This window comes from Macrosteles quadrilineatus, unplaced genomic scaffold (genome assembly GCF_028750875.1).
Source record: "Macrosteles quadrilineatus isolate MER2022 unplaced genomic scaffold, UCM_ALF_1.0 Scaffold_6__1_contigs__length_79288215, whole genome shotgun sequence".
Lineage (NCBI taxonomy): Eukaryota > Metazoa > Arthropoda > Insecta > Hemiptera > Cicadellidae > Macrosteles > Macrosteles quadrilineatus.
This window is the reverse complement of record NW_026542599.1, coordinates 45,882,598-45,900,539: the sequence shown is the minus strand read 5'-3', so window position 1 is coordinate 45,900,539 and position 17,942 is coordinate 45,882,598. Positions and strand designations below refer to the sequence as shown.

Below are 17,942 nucleotides of genomic sequence, written 5' to 3'. Positions count from 1 at the left end.
AATCGGTTCAGTAGTTTCGGAGGAGTAATTGTCACAAAAAACATGCTTGCGTATTAAATAAGTATAGATTATATTTCCTTGATTTAAATAAAGCATCACAAACATCTTTTTCGAGTATACTTTTTTTGTAAATAAACAAACACCATGCATTGACCACCGGTTTCATTAAATAAATTTAATTAAATCATTTAAACTTTGGAAGAATGTCAGATGTAGCCCTTTGGAAATCTACCTGTGGAGCAGAGCACCCAAGAAATTTTCCCATAAATTACTTGTGGCACTCCTAAGCTTCATTTTGATGTGCCATATGCCTATATTTTTATTTGGTTAATAGCCTTAACTGTTAACATAAAATTGTATTGTATCACTTTAATAAATAGATTTTCAGGGTCCAATAGGAGCCCCCTCCCCTATATCCCCCTCCCTTGGCACCGCCACAATATGAAGTATGAATGTGGTAGTTGTAGATAGTTTAAAACATTGATATTTTGCATTGAAGTTCAACCTTTGCTTGAACGTAAAAATCAAATACATAATGATCAAAAGAATTGTTTATCTTAAAATTATTACTAGAGTGTTGTCTTAAAAAAATTATGAGAATGATAGTTTAGAACATTGTTATATTTGCATTGAAGTCTAACCTTTGATTGTACGTAAAAATTAAATATACAGAATTTATCAAAAGAATTGTTTTATTTTAAAATTTTTATTAGTGTTGTCTTGTTGGATTGTTATGAAGAATACTATGTTTCAGAAGAAAAAATCCAAACTTAAATTTGCGTTTTGTGTTCAAACTATAGACAACTTTGCAGTACTGATGTACAAGTACAATGTGTTTGAAAGGTGAAAACATTTTGACAACCACACATTCAATATAAATAGTAATATGTTGACAAAAAGAATTTTTTAGAATGTAAACATTTGAAATGCCTCCAGTTTCCTCTTTATGACTGTATGAAGCCATTTTTCTAAAAATGGAGTTTTCAGAGCGCATCTGTTCGAGCGATCAGTCTCTAGTCGATAACACACCTGAAACAATTTATTTGTTGTGATTTGTTTTAAAAGTGATTAGTAGGCTATATATATGTCTCCTGTGTTTTTAACTGATGCCGAAAAAAATCGTACAATCAATCAGTTGCAACTAACTGTTTTTAATAAACATTTTTTTTTTCATGGTTTTCGTTATAGCTTTGACTAAGTCAATGGTTATAGCCTGTGGGTTAATTATCAGTATCGCTACATTTTTAAAGTGGTTAATACTTTTATGTTAATTCCATAAATTGCATTAAACAACCAGTTTTGCTGTGAATTATTGGAGCCATGTATCTTCAGGTTGTACATTGATCCTTTCCTTAGTCTTCCAATAACAATATATTTAGTATCCAGTACATTTTTGTTCCAAACGACAAAGAAATGGAAAATTCAAACTTACCAGCTGGATTTGGCAAAACACACTCTGGCAGTGGTTGTAGTATGTGGATGGTAGATGCAATATTGGTATGTAAAATAGTTTTGGATTATGTTCCAGGACTGAAATTTTATGCTTTAACAATAATGGAATTAACGTCAAAACTTGTATTGGGCCTGATAAAATGTATCTCTGAATTTAGTACTAGTAGTAAAATGAAGTAGTCATAACCTAATAATACCTGAATGTATACTGGAGGAGGTGTCATAGGTATCACTTCTATGTGGAAGTATATATCAGCTGTTACTTGAGCTACGGGAAAAGCAAGACTTGGTACACTCCATCTTACCTTTAACATGAGCAAAGAGAACATGGAGCAATAGGTTTCTGTAAATTAGGATTTCCCAAGTCGTAGTGGCGGTCCCAGAGGGGATGCCCCTCCAAATATCAGGGCGGACCCTTGACTAATATAATATAGGATGTATTTAGGTTTGGCCATATAATAGATAAAACATATTACAGTACTCCCTTTAGATTTCTCATCCTTATAGAACAGCTGAAGCCAATTTTGTTGTACGTTGTAATGGTCGTGTTTTGTTTACAATTTATTTCTTGTTATTAAGTCATTTCAAACCTCATTTAACCAAATAATGCGATACTATAATTTTAATACTTGAATCTGAAATGGCGACCATACGAATGTAGGTAGGTTTTTTAAGCCAAGTATGAATGGAGATGTGTGTAGGATGATCTAATTATACTCGTCCCCTAGTTATATAACAAAACACTAAAGCACAAATAGGCCTAAATCATTGAATGAACTTTCAAGTAATAGAAACAAAATTTCATCGACACTGATCGTACATGAACTAGACACAAAAAACAAGCTTCAGAATTTACAATGGGATGAGAAGTCTTACTTGTATTGGTTAGTCTATGGTTTGGTTTTTACAATGTGAAAAAAAATACAATAGGCCTACATTGTTTGTTACAAATGTTGTTACATGCAATAAATTGAATAAAAAGTGATAAAACTGGTTAAAACTGTAAAGGCTGACCCTTATCACTGTCACTGACTAAATTAAAAAACTTATCACTTTTTATTCAATTTTAATAATTTGATCAACACGACTAGTTTTTACTATTATGATTCTGCAGTGTTTTAAAGAATCTTGAATCTTTTGACATACCACAATGTATTAATACATTGATGATGTGGTTGCATACAATGACCTGACGAAGTTCTAAGGAAGGAACTAGTTGTCATACCCAGCAACTGTGGTTGGATAAGGTAATTCTTCTATTTTATCAATAATATATTCTAATCAAGGGTCACAATGAATAACAGGCAATTTGCTACTTTTAACTTTTCCTTACTAGTGTCTGTGGGTTGTTGACATTTGTGTTAAGATTAAGGGGGAAATGGTAAAATTTGGCATTGAAGAAATCAAAGACTAACCTCTAATCCTTAATATTCTTCATCTAAAAAATAAAAATTACCTGCATACCGTATAAAAATATGAGTGGCTGTCACTAACCAATCTTCCATTATAAATTATCTTGAAGTACCAGTGTGGATTAAATGACCAGCGACTAATGCATCTGGCGACTATTTCCAAACCATCTTTTACTTTGAAATTGTCAACATTTGAGTAACGTCTGAACCTTTCAACCCCCATAAGCAAGATCTGATCCACCCTTCTTTTAGCTTCACTCAAAACATTGTCCATAAAAAAAGTTGCAACTTCTAAAACAGCCTGCTGAGAATCTTTTGCTTCTTTGGTTTTTGGATACAATTGGGTTTTTATATAACTTTCACTTTCTAGTACCTTTCCACTCAGATTTAAAGAATTTACTTTTACTTGAGCTTCTTGGATCAAGTTGTTGACAAATTCAGTCGCAAATTCAACGAAGGATTCAGTAGCGTTAGCATTAGATTGAGAATGCTGGGCTTTAGTTGATACATTTATTTTATTTCTCTCGTCCAAATACAGAGAAGCATGTCTGATTATTGAACTCACAATGGTTTCTGCTGTTTTATGCACATTTATTGTGCTTGAAGTTGTTGATTGTTCTGATAGGCTTGATGGTTGCAATAACATTGATAATTTGTGATACTTTATAGCACCCCACAAAAAAAGTTTGCAATTGTTTTGACACTAGCTAAAACAGCTTAAAGGGAGTATTCTTTTTTAATGGAAGACTAAATGGCAAGAATAAATTTATTTTGAATAAACAAGTTATGTAAACAAACGGTTAGACCTTGTGCTACTTTGGTTGTTGATATTGTCCATAGTTACCAATGGTTTCAATTACCATGTGGAAAATGAAAACTCAGCTGGCATGTCAAAGGCATCTACTCACTCCATTCTACCATAGATAAATCATACTACTCACATTCCTCCCAATTTTAAATTTTCACTGTGACTTAGTAATATAATTAATCATATGTGTCAAAATCAACAAACTTTTGGATTTAAAATCACCTTAAAAACATTTGGGCTGGTAAAAAGTAATTCTTTGTCAAAATATTTATTTACATTCTTAAGATGATAGAATACAATAAAAATATTAAAAATATATAAATGTACAAATACCAAGTAGCATATGCAATCATGTTTCTGAAAAAGATTAAGCTGATTTTTTTTAAAGGGTGTGCTTGTTTTACCCCTTTAGCAACAATACTATCTTGGTAACAAATAAATAAAAATTTTAAGGGTTTTAAAAATGAGCCAAATAGCCAAAGTTATGGCGGAGGACAGCCGTAAATGTTTATATTTCTATCTTCTGACACAGATACAATTCTGTTAGAGTCTGGATTGAACCTGACGCCCCACACCTGCGAAACAACAAAACATTGTGTCAAAACTGTAATCCAATTTATTAGTAAATAATTACTGTCAATACCAGGAGTTAATATTTGGCAATAAACATTTTTTATATTTAATATTTAACATTACGTGTTGGCGAGGCCAAGTACCAGCTTGGGTACAAGTGGCCATGGCAGTAAGTAGGTCTAAGTAATATTTTGCATTGGAACTAAACAATTTCACTATATAATTTATTTTTGAAAATAATAGGCCTTTACGAGTTATAAAAATATGGTTTTCCATTAACGCTAACATTTTACAAGTCAAAGAACCTTAACTCTATTTTATTTCTATGGTTCTTATAAAAATTATTGTTCTACAAAAAGTCTTATTCAAATGACATACTGAATAAAATCAGTAACCTTTCAGTAACATCCTTAACCCTCTAGTGAAATCAGACATTCCAGTGGCTTTCTTAACCTCCCCAGTAAAATAGAGACAGTTCAGTGGCTTTTTTATCCATCTGGTATAATTAAAGACTTTTTTTCTAGCAGGTAATTTGTATATGTATAGAAAGAGGCTATGGGTTTACAACTGTTGACAGACAAAATACACTCCTAGTAGTCTATCTTATATACTGACCTGATCAGTGTGGTCACTAAAGGTGTGGACACATCGGCGAGACGCCAACTCCCAAACCTTGACAGAGTGGTCAGCACTGCCCGAGACAAACGACTTGTTATCTGGTGAGAATGCGACACTGAGCACCCATGAGGCGTGGCCAGACAACGTACCTGCCACATCAGCGTGTTGTCTAGACAAACAAAGCATGATCAGCACTGATTGAGACAAACAACTTGAACTTGTTGTCTGGTGAGAATGCGACATTGAGCACCCAGAGGCGTGGCCAGACAACGTACCTGCCACATCAGCGTGTTGTCTAGACAAACAAACCATTATCAGCACTGCCCGAGACAAACAACTTGTTGTCTAGAATACTCTCACTGAATACCAGAAGGTCATACAGATAATTAAATACAAATTTGAATTTCACATAATGAAAATGGAATCTAGAAGCCTAGTGAGAGGGCTCCCACAGCTAAACACATCGGTACCCGAGTGAACTTATACAAGTTCCAGGGCACACAGGAAGCAATGAGAGGTCGAGACTCCGCCTTCAAAGGTATCTGATGATAAGCCTGGTTAAGATCAAAGACAGAAAAATACTTCGCCTTACCGAACCAGTCAAAAGCCGAGTGCAAATCAGGGAGAGGGACAGAGTCAATTTCAATCTGAGCGTTCAGTTTCCTATAGTCTAAAACCATCCTAGACCATTTAGTTTCGGTACTAGAAATGCTGGACTGGCAAAACTTGAGCGCGAAGGCTCAATCACCCCATTATCGAGCAGTTCGTTGATGATTCCTCTCAAGGTTTCCATCTTGGGAGGAGCTAACTTGTACGGATGAGAGCGTACAGGACGGGTGTCAATTAGTCGGATCAGGCTTTACCAAGAGGATTACCATCAGAAAAAGGTATTGAAACCTGTCAAAAAAATCAAAAGAAGCGCTGGCAACGCCCTAAGTCCAAAATCATGCCAGACTTCTGTATAAAATCTGCCCCCAAAATGAAAGGAAAACACAACTCAATAGCTATCAACAAGGTCCAGTACCAGGAAAACCCATGAATTTTCAATTTGATATGAGAGTGGCGACACAAGTATTGACATGGCTGAAAAGGAAAACAATAGCAAAATTGAGAAAATATTAATAAAAATAAATACAAACATATCATATAGTATAAAAATGAATCAATGAAGACAAAATTATGTATCAAGTTAGAAAATTTCATAATGTCAATGTTATTTATTTATTTAGATATTTTATTTTGATTTTTGTTTTCTTTGAAAATGGCCTTAGAGCTGAAACTAGTCAGTAAATATATACATAGTTTTTACTTGGGTACTCAGTTTATCAATGTTGAATTTTTCTGTAATATATATGATGTTTATGTATATGAATTTGAACGGATGGTGTTTTTGGCCTCTAGAGATCAAAATGAAAAAGTAAATCGGTCCCGGGTTACTTACCATGAGACCTACGGTAATAGCTTATTCCCTATATAGGAAGTTTGCTAAAAACAACAATATAATACTGTTATGACATAACTATATATGAAAAGCGCAGGTTGACTTACACATCGTAAAGCTTCATATGACCATCGTCAGAGGCCGTCAGCAGCAGTTGAGAGTCGGGAGAGAATGTGAGAGACCTGATAGGCATTGCGTGACCTTCCAATGTGTGAACCAGCTTGCCTGACGCTACATCGAAGATGTTAATGATCCCGTCAATGGCTCCTGATGCTATGTACTTCCCATCTGGACTCTACACAAATAATGTTACTCAGAATTCAGAATATATATGTGTGTGTGGACAGAGGTTATAGACAGTTGGTATATTCAACTTTATTTTCTTTTCTCAGAAAATATTTTTAGGTTTAAGGTCATCGCCAATAAACTCATTGCTCTTTGGAAACTGACTAATGTGCTTTGAAAACTTGGTGTTGCAGAATTGTATACTGAGCCCATTGTGGACACCCTGCTATAAATGAAAGATAGCCTAAACCACCTCAATAGAAAATATCGAGTTGTTAGTTTAGTAGTGGTGTCTCACTCTGGTGTGAGAATGATGGATTTGGATCGCTGCCATGTTCACCAAAGTTTAAGACCGCTATTCTTGTAAAAGCGCTTGCTTACTTTATAAAATGCAACTAGTGTAGGCACTGGGAGACACTCACATAGGCAATACTCAGCGTAAACTTCCCCCTTGTGTCCAGAGTCCGCTCCTGTTTGTTTGTCTCCACACTGTACATGTGTATCTTGCCTGCGTGACTGCCTGAGATGATGAACTTGTCATCCGGGGAGAAGCAAACTGTCCACACGTCAGCTGGGCCTGTCTCCATCATGGCCATCTTGTGTCCTGTACTAGCGTTCCACAGCCGCAGCGACGAGTCTAGCGAACTAGACGCAATCACTACACAAACAAGACAGTAATGAAGGTAAAACCCAAAAGATGTAAAAGTAGCCATGAATAAAACATCATAGATTAAGAGTTAGTTAAGGACAAAAAACCTGGCAATGTAGCCTACAATATACGAGAATTAAACAGAATAGCCTACAGCCTAAGAAAATAAGACTTTTAGGGATTAAGAGTTTAAAACCAGATGGAACTTTAGGAATAAAGAGATCAAAATAGGTACAATTCAATTCAATTCAATTATTTAAGATGGGGACGCCACTATGTGCGTATTTTAACCCAAATATGAGTGAAGGATGAGTGTAGGATGAGTGGCGCGATCTTGTAGTCTTGTTAGTGACTAAGGCCGACATGTTCCTTAGACACATTTGAGATTAAATATCTCAGTAGGCCTACTCATGAGCTATGTCCACACTCGTGTGCGCTTTCAATATCAACGTGCCTTTCAGCTTTCAATCCAACATTCAATTCAACATGCACATATTGCATATGCGATATTGCATGCACATTCAGGCATGCCTTTTAGCTGTCCACACTCATGCGTCACTTTCCTCACATTCTAGATACCTTTCCCTAATTGGATGAAGACGACTGTCCACTGGCCACCATTTTGGACATAAAGAAAACTCTCTCTTACATAATTGAAAATGCTGTCATTGACAATGAAATATTCTAATGTTTTGTGTATATAGTGTAAATTTTTGTGTTTCCTGTGCCAGTTTGGACTCTTTCCCATTCAGGTAAGCCTGCTATCCTTAACAAAATCAAAAAATCCTAGGCCCTTGTGCTCTATTTTACACCGAGTGTGGATATAGCTATTGATGTCTTCACCAGAAACAACGGAGATGTATTACAGATAGTATAATGTTTAGTTTTCCATTAAAATTTTGTTTAAGTTGAGTTTAATTTGAATTAATCCCTTGGTTACACCGAATATGTACTCAAATAAATGTCCCACAACCAAGTAGCACATTCTAAGTGAGTCGTACTTACGTGTGGAATCTGAGTTTACAGCCACAGACACCACGCCCAGTGAGTGACCTTCCAGCTGATGTTTCTCCTTGAAGCTGTCATCTTTGATTGTCCACGTCTTTACCAAATCATCGGCTCCACCAGACACAATATAGTCGATGACTTCATCACTGTGAATACAATATGTTAGTTCAATTCTAAATTAGCAATTCTTCCAACGGTTTATTGAGTTAGAACTTAATTGTTTACTTAAAAAAAAAATAATTGAAATAAAATAAATAGGCCTAAAATCAAATAAAAGTTAGCTGAACGGTAAATTAAATGGTACAGTATATGTAAGAGAGCCGTATTTTTCCTTTAAAGCACTAATTTATAACTTTACCAAACAAAACTAGTTTGTTAGCAAACATACGTCTACTTTTAGTTTTAACTGAAAATGATACTTTTTCTATACCTATGCCTATTGTTCTTGAAATGGACTACGATTTTTAATAGGCTATAACAAATCTCCATGTTATTTAAATAATCCTATTAAGACGTGATTTATTCAGGTAAACAATTTAACTTAGGCAGGGTTCACACAAGCGACGAGTCCACCGACTCGATCGCAGGCAGGTCACGACCAGGTAAACTAATAAGCATAAACTCTTAAAATAATTTTATTGAAAGAGCTTAAAAAACAAAATAGACTAATTTAGTATGTGGAAGTGTATTTTACAATGATTATTGTTAACAAGGAAATAAAAAAAAAAATTTAAATTCCTATGTTATTTTTATGGACAGTAAGTAAACTGTTGTAGGTTGTTTGTTTATCTATATCTTTTGATTAAACTTGGCAAATTTATTTATTTTACACTAACCTAAGCAATAAATAGTTCTTAGGCCTACTAAAAAACACACTTTATGACCCTCGCTGTAGCAGCAAACTAGGTTCTTGTCAAGCCTAACGTTATCTAAATAGATTTAATTGAAAACCCATCATGTAAATGGAAATTTGTTTAGTCTGTAGGTTTTCTACGGCAGAAGTATTTTGATTGTTGGACTGGTAATACAGTTTAACAAAATTCTATGCGATTTAAAACATTGCTAATTTCTCTGTTTTTAATAGCGGTAACGCTATTTTAAAAACTAATAACGTCTAATGTAAACCAAACAAAATATTAAAGTGAAACAAAAAGATCATTATATATTTTTTAACCATGATGATTATATCCTCCCATGCATTTGGGTATTTACTCAGGGGAGGTATAGAAGAGGCTACGATGACAGCTGTGGGCTTCTTATTAGCTGAGGGAACGCCATTACCGTAACAAAACGGTAGGTAGCCGTCGGCCTCGGTGGTCTAATGGTTAGCGTACCGGGCTGATATTCCGTAGGTCCCGGGTTCGAATCCTGCTGGTAGCATTAACTTTTTGTCCAAGATTTTTTTATTATCAGCAAGTTTGGTTGGTTTGGTTCGGTTATTACAGTTTAATTTTATTATTAAGTCATTATAAAATTTTAATCGAGCAAATTCTAGTTTTATTTAATAAACAGAATTATTTTTCCGATTACCAAACTTTTGTTATATTATTTCTTTATCAGCAAGTTTGGTTAGTTCGGTTAGGTTATATGATAGTTTAATTTTACAATTAAAAAATTATAAAATTGAATTTGAGACATTTATAATTTTATTTTATGAACAGAACTATTTTTGCGATTAGTAAACTTTCATTGCCAAAGTGCTCTCTACTACAGCGCTGTTCACGGAGGAATTTTGAACTAAATGCCTCATTCGTACCTCCCCTAAGTCAGACCCATGCATTTGTCTTCTTTATTTTGTCATGGTATTGCAAAAGACTAGTGTTATGAATTACTGTTTTTAGTAATCAGCTGAAGTATTTATTTACTTGTTGTTTGTATTAGAGATTTGTTTACCTTGACAACTATGTAACAATTTAAGTTTATTAAAGCCTTATTTTCTAAAAAGGTTCAGTTATTCACAACAAATTTAATAAACTTAAATTTATTAAGATAATTAAATAATCAAAATCAAAATGGAAAAACTTTTAAAACCAGACAGGTTTGATATTAATCCTGAAAATCCTTCTGCAAGTAGAGCATTCAATCACTGGTTCAGGACACTTGAAAATTTCATATCTGACTCAGCAGTTACTGAAGAGAGGAAACTTAACGTGTTGATTAATTTTCTTTCTTACAATGTCTACGAGTATATTTCTGAATGTTCCACGTTTAAGTCAGCAGTTGAAATTTTGCAAACTATTTATAATCCTAAGAAGAATGAAATTTATGCTCGACACATGCTAGCAAACCGCAAGCAGAAGAAAGAAGAAAACATAGACAAGTATCTACAAGAACTTAAACTTCTAAGTAAGGATTGCAATTTTCGTGCCATAGATGGAAATACTTATCGAGATGAAGCCGTTAGAGATGCCTTTATAAGTGGAATTATGAACCCCCATATTCGACAAAGACTACTAGAAAAACCGTCCTTGACATTAAAAGAAGCTGAGGACATTTCACGTTCACTTGAGTCTGCACAGAAGAGCTGTGAAGCATATGGATCTTCAAACCAAATTGAAGTCACATATTGCAACACTTCATCAACACTACCAGATCAACTGGATGAAAATATAGATCCTGAAGAGTCTCCTACTTCAGCTTCTGTAGCAAAAAACTTTAAACAGAAGTGTTTCTACTGCGGTGGCCGGCGTCATTTTACTCGAAACGACTGTCCTGCCAAAGATGCTACTTGCTCTGGTTGTAAGAAAAGGGGACATTTTGTGAAGGTATGCAGGTTGATGAAAACTCAAGGTAAGACCTTTAATGCCTCTTCTTTGGTAGTAACCACGCTTTCATGTGCAGCTGCCTCCAATGGACTGTCAAAAGCAGTTGTGCGGGGTTATGCAAATAAAATACCTGTTGAAGTTTTGGTTGATACTGGAAGTACCGATAGTTTTATAAACCGAGCTGTGGTAATTGAAAATGGTTTTCATGTAATTCCAGAACGGAAACAGGTATCTATGGCTTCCACAAACCTAAAGTCACCCATCAAAGGTTATGTTAATGTGAACTTAGAGTTCTCTGACCATAACTATGAGAGAGTACAACTGTTTGTTATTGACAATCTGTGCACTGACATATTGGTTGGTCATGATATAATGAAACTGCATTCTTCAGTGAACCTAGATTTTGGAGGAGATAAGTTACCTCTGTCCATTTGTAATGTTGCCTGTGCTTCTGTGGAACCACCATGCCTTTTTCATAATCTATCACCTGACTGCAAGCCCATTGCAACTAAGTCTCGTAGGTATTCTAATGATGATGAAAAGTTCATCAACTCTGAAGTGCAAAAACTCCTTCAAAGTGGTATAATTGAAGAAAGTTCATCTCCCTGGCGTGCACAAGTGCTTGTTACCAAAAGCTCATCTCATAAAAAGCGATTAGTAATAGATTATAGTCAAACTATAAATAAGTTTACCCTATTAGATGCCTACCCCTTGCCTAATATTGAACACATAGCTAGTAAAATAGCAGAAAATAAAGTATTCAGTACGTACTATAGATTTAAAGGAGGCTTACCATCAAATACCAATATCGGAACATGAAAAATGCTTCACAGCATTTGAGGCAGCAGGAAAACTTTATCAGTTCTGTAGGGCTCCATTTGGTGTGACAAATGGTGTGTCTGCTTTTCAGCGCACGATTGATAAAATTATTTCCACTGAAGAACTAGAAGGGGTGTGGGCTTTCATTGATGACATAACCGTAGCCGGAAAAACTCAGTCAGAACATGATGAAAGGCTGAATAAATTCTTAAAGGTAGCTAAGAAATATAATATTACTCTAAACAATGAGAGGAGCAAATTTTCTCAAGACATAATATCAATCCTAGGATATCAAATTCGCTACCAGTCTATGCAAGCAGATCCAGAGCGTCTGAAACCCTTGTTAGATTTGCCATTGCCAGTTAATGCATCTCAATTAAAACGTGCATTAGGAATATTTTCTCACTACTCAAAGTGGGTTCCCAAGTTCTCAAACAAGATTCGGCCTCTGATTGATTGCAAATCTTTTCCTATATTGCCCTCATCTTTGCCAGCTTTGGCTTTTCAGGAAATTAAACAAGACATAGGAAAATCAATACTTACCGTGATTGATGATCTTTCTCCATTAGTTGTGGAAACAGATGCATCTGACTTTGCTATCGCTGCCACCTTAAGTCAAAAGGGTAGACCTGTCGCTTTCTTTTCAAAAACATTGACCGATTGTGAAAAACGTCATTCCTCTATTGAGAAGGAAGCCCTAGCCATAGTAGAATCTCTAAAGAAGTGGAGACATTTCCTCATTGGGCGACATTTTCTATTAATCACCGATCAACAGGCTTTGTCGTTTGTGTTCAACAGTCGGCATACTAGTAAAATAAAGAATGAGAAAATCACTAGATGGCGTCTTGAGTTGTCACCTTATTCTTTTGACATACAGTACAGACCAGGCAAAGAAAACGTCACCGCAGATGCATTTTCACGCATTTGTGGAGCTGTCACAAACATAAATTGTGATGACAAGCTTTTTGCACTTCACCAGTCACTCTGCCACCCTGGTATCACTAGGATGTACCACTGGGTAAAAAGTAAAAACCTCCCTTACTCAGTTGAGGATGTTAAAACAATGACAAACAAATGCCCAATGTGTGCAGAGATTAAACCTCGTTTCTACAAAACTACAAATGCTCACCTTATCAAGGCCACAAAACATTTTGAGCGACTAAATGTAGATTTTAAGGGTCCTTTGCCATCTTGCACACGTAATGGATATCTATTGACTATAATCGATGAATATTCACGCTTCCCTTTCGCATATCCCTGCAGTGATATGTCCTCAAGCACAGTAGTTCGCTGTTTAGAAAATCTATTTTCAATATTTGGAATGCCAAACTACATTCATTCAGACAGAGGGACATCTTTTCTTTCAAAAGAACTCAGAGACTACCTCCATGAAAGAGGGATAGCCACCAGTCAAACGACTCCATATAATCCGGCAGGGAATGGCCAAGTTGAAAAGTTCAATGGAACATTGTGGAAAGCAATCTTGTTAGCTCTGAAGTCCAGGTCACTAAAGGTAGAACAATGGGAAGTTGTACTCAATGATGCATTGCACTCCATAAGATCTCTTTTGTGCACTTCGACTAACAGTACGCCACATGAAAGGTTTTTCATTCATCCTCGGCGATCCCTCAATGGCACCTCACTGCCAGCTTGGCTCATGAAACCAGGACCGATATTCTTAAAAAGAAATGTTCGGCCATCAAAATTTGATCCTTTAGTTGAGGAAGTAGAGCTGATGGATGCTAACCCTCATTATGCCTTGGTTAAACACAATGATGGAAGAAAGTCAACTGTATCCCTCAAGCACCTTTCTCCAAGGGGGGATGTAAGTCTACTAGAAGACCAAGTCCTTCCAACGCTAAAAGAAAATCCTCAACTGGTGACAGAATCACAACCACACGTCATTCCAGAGCCGAGCATTAATCCAGATCCAAATGTCAATCCAGAACAGAATGTCACTCCATTTGATACCCAAGACCATGAGTATCAACCAAATGATGATAATCAACCGAACTTCATTCCTGAACAAGACTCTGAAGAAAACCAACCTCTAGAAAGGCCGAAAAGATCAAGAAAACCACCAAGTTACCTCGCTGATTACATTGTTTAAATTTTGAGGGGGAGAATGTTATGAATTACTGTTTTTAGTAATCAGCTGAAGTATTTATTTACTTGTTGTTTGTATTAGAGATTTGTTTACCTTGACAACTATGTAACAATTTAAGTTTATTAAAGCCTTATTTTCTAAAAAGGTTCAGTTATTCACAACAACTAGTGATCCAGACACGGCCATTTTTCACCGTGAAAAATAAAAAACTTCAAAAACACCGACCATCGACATCAAATATTTTGAAACCACTCGGATCCATCACTGGTGCACAATGAAAACAAAGAAAAATATGTGAGCTGCAGCGCGACAAATGATTGCTCGTGTGAACGCTCTCATATGACAGGATGTAGGCCTACTGCTACGCCACTAGAACTATCGACTAGGTAGCCACGATAAGTCGCGACACTTGGCTAGGAAGCGGGCCTAGCGATGGTTTTCGACACCAATCTCAATCGTGGCTTGATCGCCGTAGCCGTAGGCTCGTGTGAACGGCCCCATTTGAACCTGTGGTCCACTACCTAGTCCTGCTTACCTATTCACAGTGTAGTCAACTAGATGTGTTGCTTGTGTGAACCGTGTGTTACAGGCTAACTTTAACTAACTCTTCTCTTAATTTTCGTCATAAAGACATTTTCATGGGCCACTAAAATCTTAGGTGTTTGGTCTTGCAACAATAGATTATATTCTTATACATAAATAAATCTAATATAGGCTAACAAACATTAAACTTAATAATTTTCAATAGGCTACATACCTTATATCGTCACCATTCATTACTTCTTCGCTTTCATTTCCATCTTCATTTTCAGGTCTCTTCTTTTTCATCCGACCCCAAGCCACACTCCAAATACTCTCTTCATGAGCAGCTTCCTTCCTCGTAAGTAAGGAATACTGGAAAATATTTCTTACTTAATTTTTTTTAAGTTGTGATAAGTTTAGGTTTGATAGTGATGTCAAACATACTTCATGACACTGACAAAACCATGGATTACAACAATCAATGACAAGCATTACTCAATAATTTAAAAAACTTTTGAGAACTGTGTAACTGTTCAACCTAGAAGACAGACATGGTCACTACTACACTGGGACACCGGGTTTACTGGTTTTGTTCACCCAAAAACCAAAAGCTCTGATGGATGGCCATTTTGACTAGAACTTAAAGTGCTCTTTCCTGGACCAGGAGAAAGCACTGTAGATTAAGAGTTTCTAGTTCCCGTCTGGTTACCTCCCGAGAAATGTCATTTAACTTATGACAGAACCAAAGCAGAATAAACCGTACATGAGAGGTGCATTTGAAATACCACGGTGAACAACTCTGATGGAAGTTGGAGACAAGATGTTTTTTTTACCCACAACAATAAAAAGTAGGCCTAAAGCAATTAATTAATTATCCCTCACAGTAGCCAACCTGCTCTTTTATTGCACTCCGTCAGCTATATTATTCACTCTTTTCTTTTAGCGAAGCATTGATGATGCTCCTTATCTTACACCAGGAATGTTTTAACTGATCAGACCTTTTAAACCCCCAGCACCAAGGCAAGTTAGCTGAGTCGAGTAGTTGTAGTGCTTGAATCTAGTCATTAAAAGGTTGGCGGTTCGAATCTGAGAAAGGTAAATAGACGATTTCATGGTTACGGGTGTTACATTCAAACATTATACCCTACTTTAAAATAGTACAAGATATATTATAAAGTTTAAGAGTACATATTTTAAATCTCATTCAACACTGTTAGATCTTGCGTATTACATTTTGCTGAGTATGCCTATACCTTGTGTTTATTAGATATTTTACGGGATACCAATTTTAAAAGTAGCGTTACGGGTATTACCTAAAATGAATAGACCTAACTTAGCTACCGTACCTATTTATTTTCCTGGCTGAGGAATCCATGATATCTATGAATTAGATAAAACTATTATTCAGTAAAAAATGTTGTGGAGTAACAATACAAGTTATACTTTGACTTTGTCCATTGTAATTTTCTAGGGGAGGGAGCTGGTCCAGTGGTTAGAGCGCGGGACTCCGGTTCCTGGGGTCCTGGGTTCAAATCCTGCCAAATCACCAATGGATTTTATCTAAGTGATAATGCCGTAACCCCTAGGTCTAGCCTGAAGTAATGTGAAAAACGATTCCGGGCTCGTGCCTAGGATGGTTTATAATTACAGTTTTTCTGTGTTACTGGTGTTACATCGTTGAATCGAAACTTGTTATTTGTATAAAAACTCGTTGATAGTTCAATTTACAGTAAACAATCAATAGGCCTACAGTATCAACACAACTAGGTAAAGCCACATAGGTACCAAATTATAATAATTTGTGTTCATAATTAAGGGAGATGACATTTTTCTTATTCTTCATAAGAATAACATGGGGTCTGAATACGCAGGTTTGCTGCTACGGGAACTATCGGAAAAAAATGTTTTTGTGCAAATATCAATAGACCACAACTATATAAAGCAATATAGCAAGTTTTGTACAGTTTCTTAACTGGGCTATGCTAATATCGATTGAAACTATCGATTCGATTAGTAAACCTTCATGCGATTTTTCCACCATCAGCAAGTTTGGTTGGTTAGGTTAGGTTATGATAGTTTAATTTTATAATAGATATAAGTTATTTAAAAATATAGATTATTAATCAATATTTCCAATTCGATAGTTTCAATCGATATCAGCATAGCCCAGTTAAGAAACTGTAACCCAAGTTTTGTCACAATAAGTTGATAAATAAGCAAGATATTCAATTTTCTTCAATTTAACTTTTTTTGTCAACAAGTCTCATTAACATAGAATGACCCAAATCTCCTTAACTGAGTTTAAATATGGACCCAGCCTATACCTACTTCCTAATTTAATATAATAAAAGTGGTCTAAAGACCTAAGAACCGGGTTTACAGAAAAATTAAAAAAATATTGTTTTGTTAAGTGGCTAACTAACTTATGTTTCAAAAATAGAACTGATTAGGTTAGGTCTAACCTAAAAGAGTTTAATTGCATTGGTACAATCCTTTAAACAGGTTAAAGGAATAAATAAAATCCCGCTAGAAAATTAATATGGATTTCACAAAGTAAAGTACTAATACATTTAGCAAATTAGCAGTTTAAAAGTAATATTTACCATTCTTCAAAGAGTCCCCTTTCGCTTGCCGGTACGATACGGATAATCGGTTAGACGTATCGACTAGTCGAAGTCGACTGCTCGACTTTCGTCGTCGCGTCTCGCGCCGTCGGTCGTCGCGTCTCGCGCCGTCGGTCGTCGTTTCTCGTTTGAAGATTGAAGTCGATTCGAAGTCGAGTCGAGCCCGGTCGGTTCGGTCTGCTCCTGCTGGTCGGAGGGGATTGGACTTGGATGGAGGCACAGTTTTTATTTCAGCTGCAGTTTTTTAATACGAACAAAATGAGAGTTAAAAATGAAAAATTATTAAATTCACAAACACCGTTGGCCACCCTTACGTATCGTTGCGGTAATGACTAAAATCGTGCTAAAATGGTGTTCCCCACCCATACTAGAAGTGTTCCCTCAGCCAATAAATTGCTCTTATTTTGTCTGTATTAAAAAAACTGCAGCTGAAATAAAAATTGTGCGGCTCAGACTGGGCTCAGGCGGAGGTCAGGCGGATTCGGATTTTCGGAAACTACGAATACGATACTACCATTATATTACTTCATCTATGATACTACTGTATTCGTAGTTTGTAGTCTCTTCTACTTCTAGTCAAGTCATATTGAACTCATATTAGTCTATTATTTATTATCAGTTGTTATCAGATTTTAGCTTGTGGGTTTGTTGTCGTTTCAAATTTATTTATTTTTTATTAGTATACCTCTCTCTGGTTATTTTGTCGGTTGTTGTTTAGCTGGTTGGTTTGTTATTGTTATTGTTTTTTATTATTTTATTATTATTATTTATTTATTATTATTTTCTTTTATTCTTTGTTATTACGTCGTTATCGTATTGTTCAATTTATTTGTCTATACGCACAAAATTTATTCTTATT

General features: G+C 35.7%; 2 protein-coding genes across 3 annotated transcripts; both read right to left on the bottom strand.

Annotated features, from left to right (window-relative positions):
- Positions 1-687: 687 nt before the first annotated feature.
- Positions 688-3,733, bottom strand: LOC128997286 (A-kinase anchor protein 14-like). 2 transcript variants are annotated; one of them, XM_054422915.1, is made up of 3 exons: positions 2,947-3,733; positions 1,650-1,757; positions 688-1,029 (listed from the first exon to the last, which is right to left on the bottom strand). In XM_054422915.1, exons 1-3 carry the CDS (start codon positions 3,508-3,510, stop codon positions 907-909), a joined length of 795 nt encoding a protein of 264 aa, XP_054278890.1. In that variant the 5' UTR covers positions 3,511-3,733; the 3' UTR covers positions 688-906. The 2 variants fall into 2 exon arrangements, with proteins under 2 accessions (XP_054278890.1, XP_054278889.1); XM_054422914.1 differs by having other exon boundaries at positions 2,917-3,728.
- Positions 3,734-3,924: 191 nt separating this feature from the next.
- LOC128996436 (SKI8 subunit of superkiller complex protein) lies at positions 3,925-17,156 on the bottom strand. The gene is made up of 7 exons (XM_054421763.1): positions 17,063-17,156; positions 14,695-14,831; positions 8,244-8,392; positions 7,012-7,247; positions 6,412-6,599; positions 4,861-5,032; positions 3,925-4,247 (listed from the first exon to the last, which is right to left on the bottom strand). The coding sequence occupies exons 1-7, from the start codon at positions 17,063-17,065 to the stop codon at positions 4,155-4,157; spliced, it is 978 nt and encodes a 325-aa protein (XP_054277738.1). The 5' UTR covers positions 17,066-17,156; the 3' UTR covers positions 3,925-4,154.
- Between the last annotated feature and the right edge of the window lie 786 nt (positions 17,157-17,942).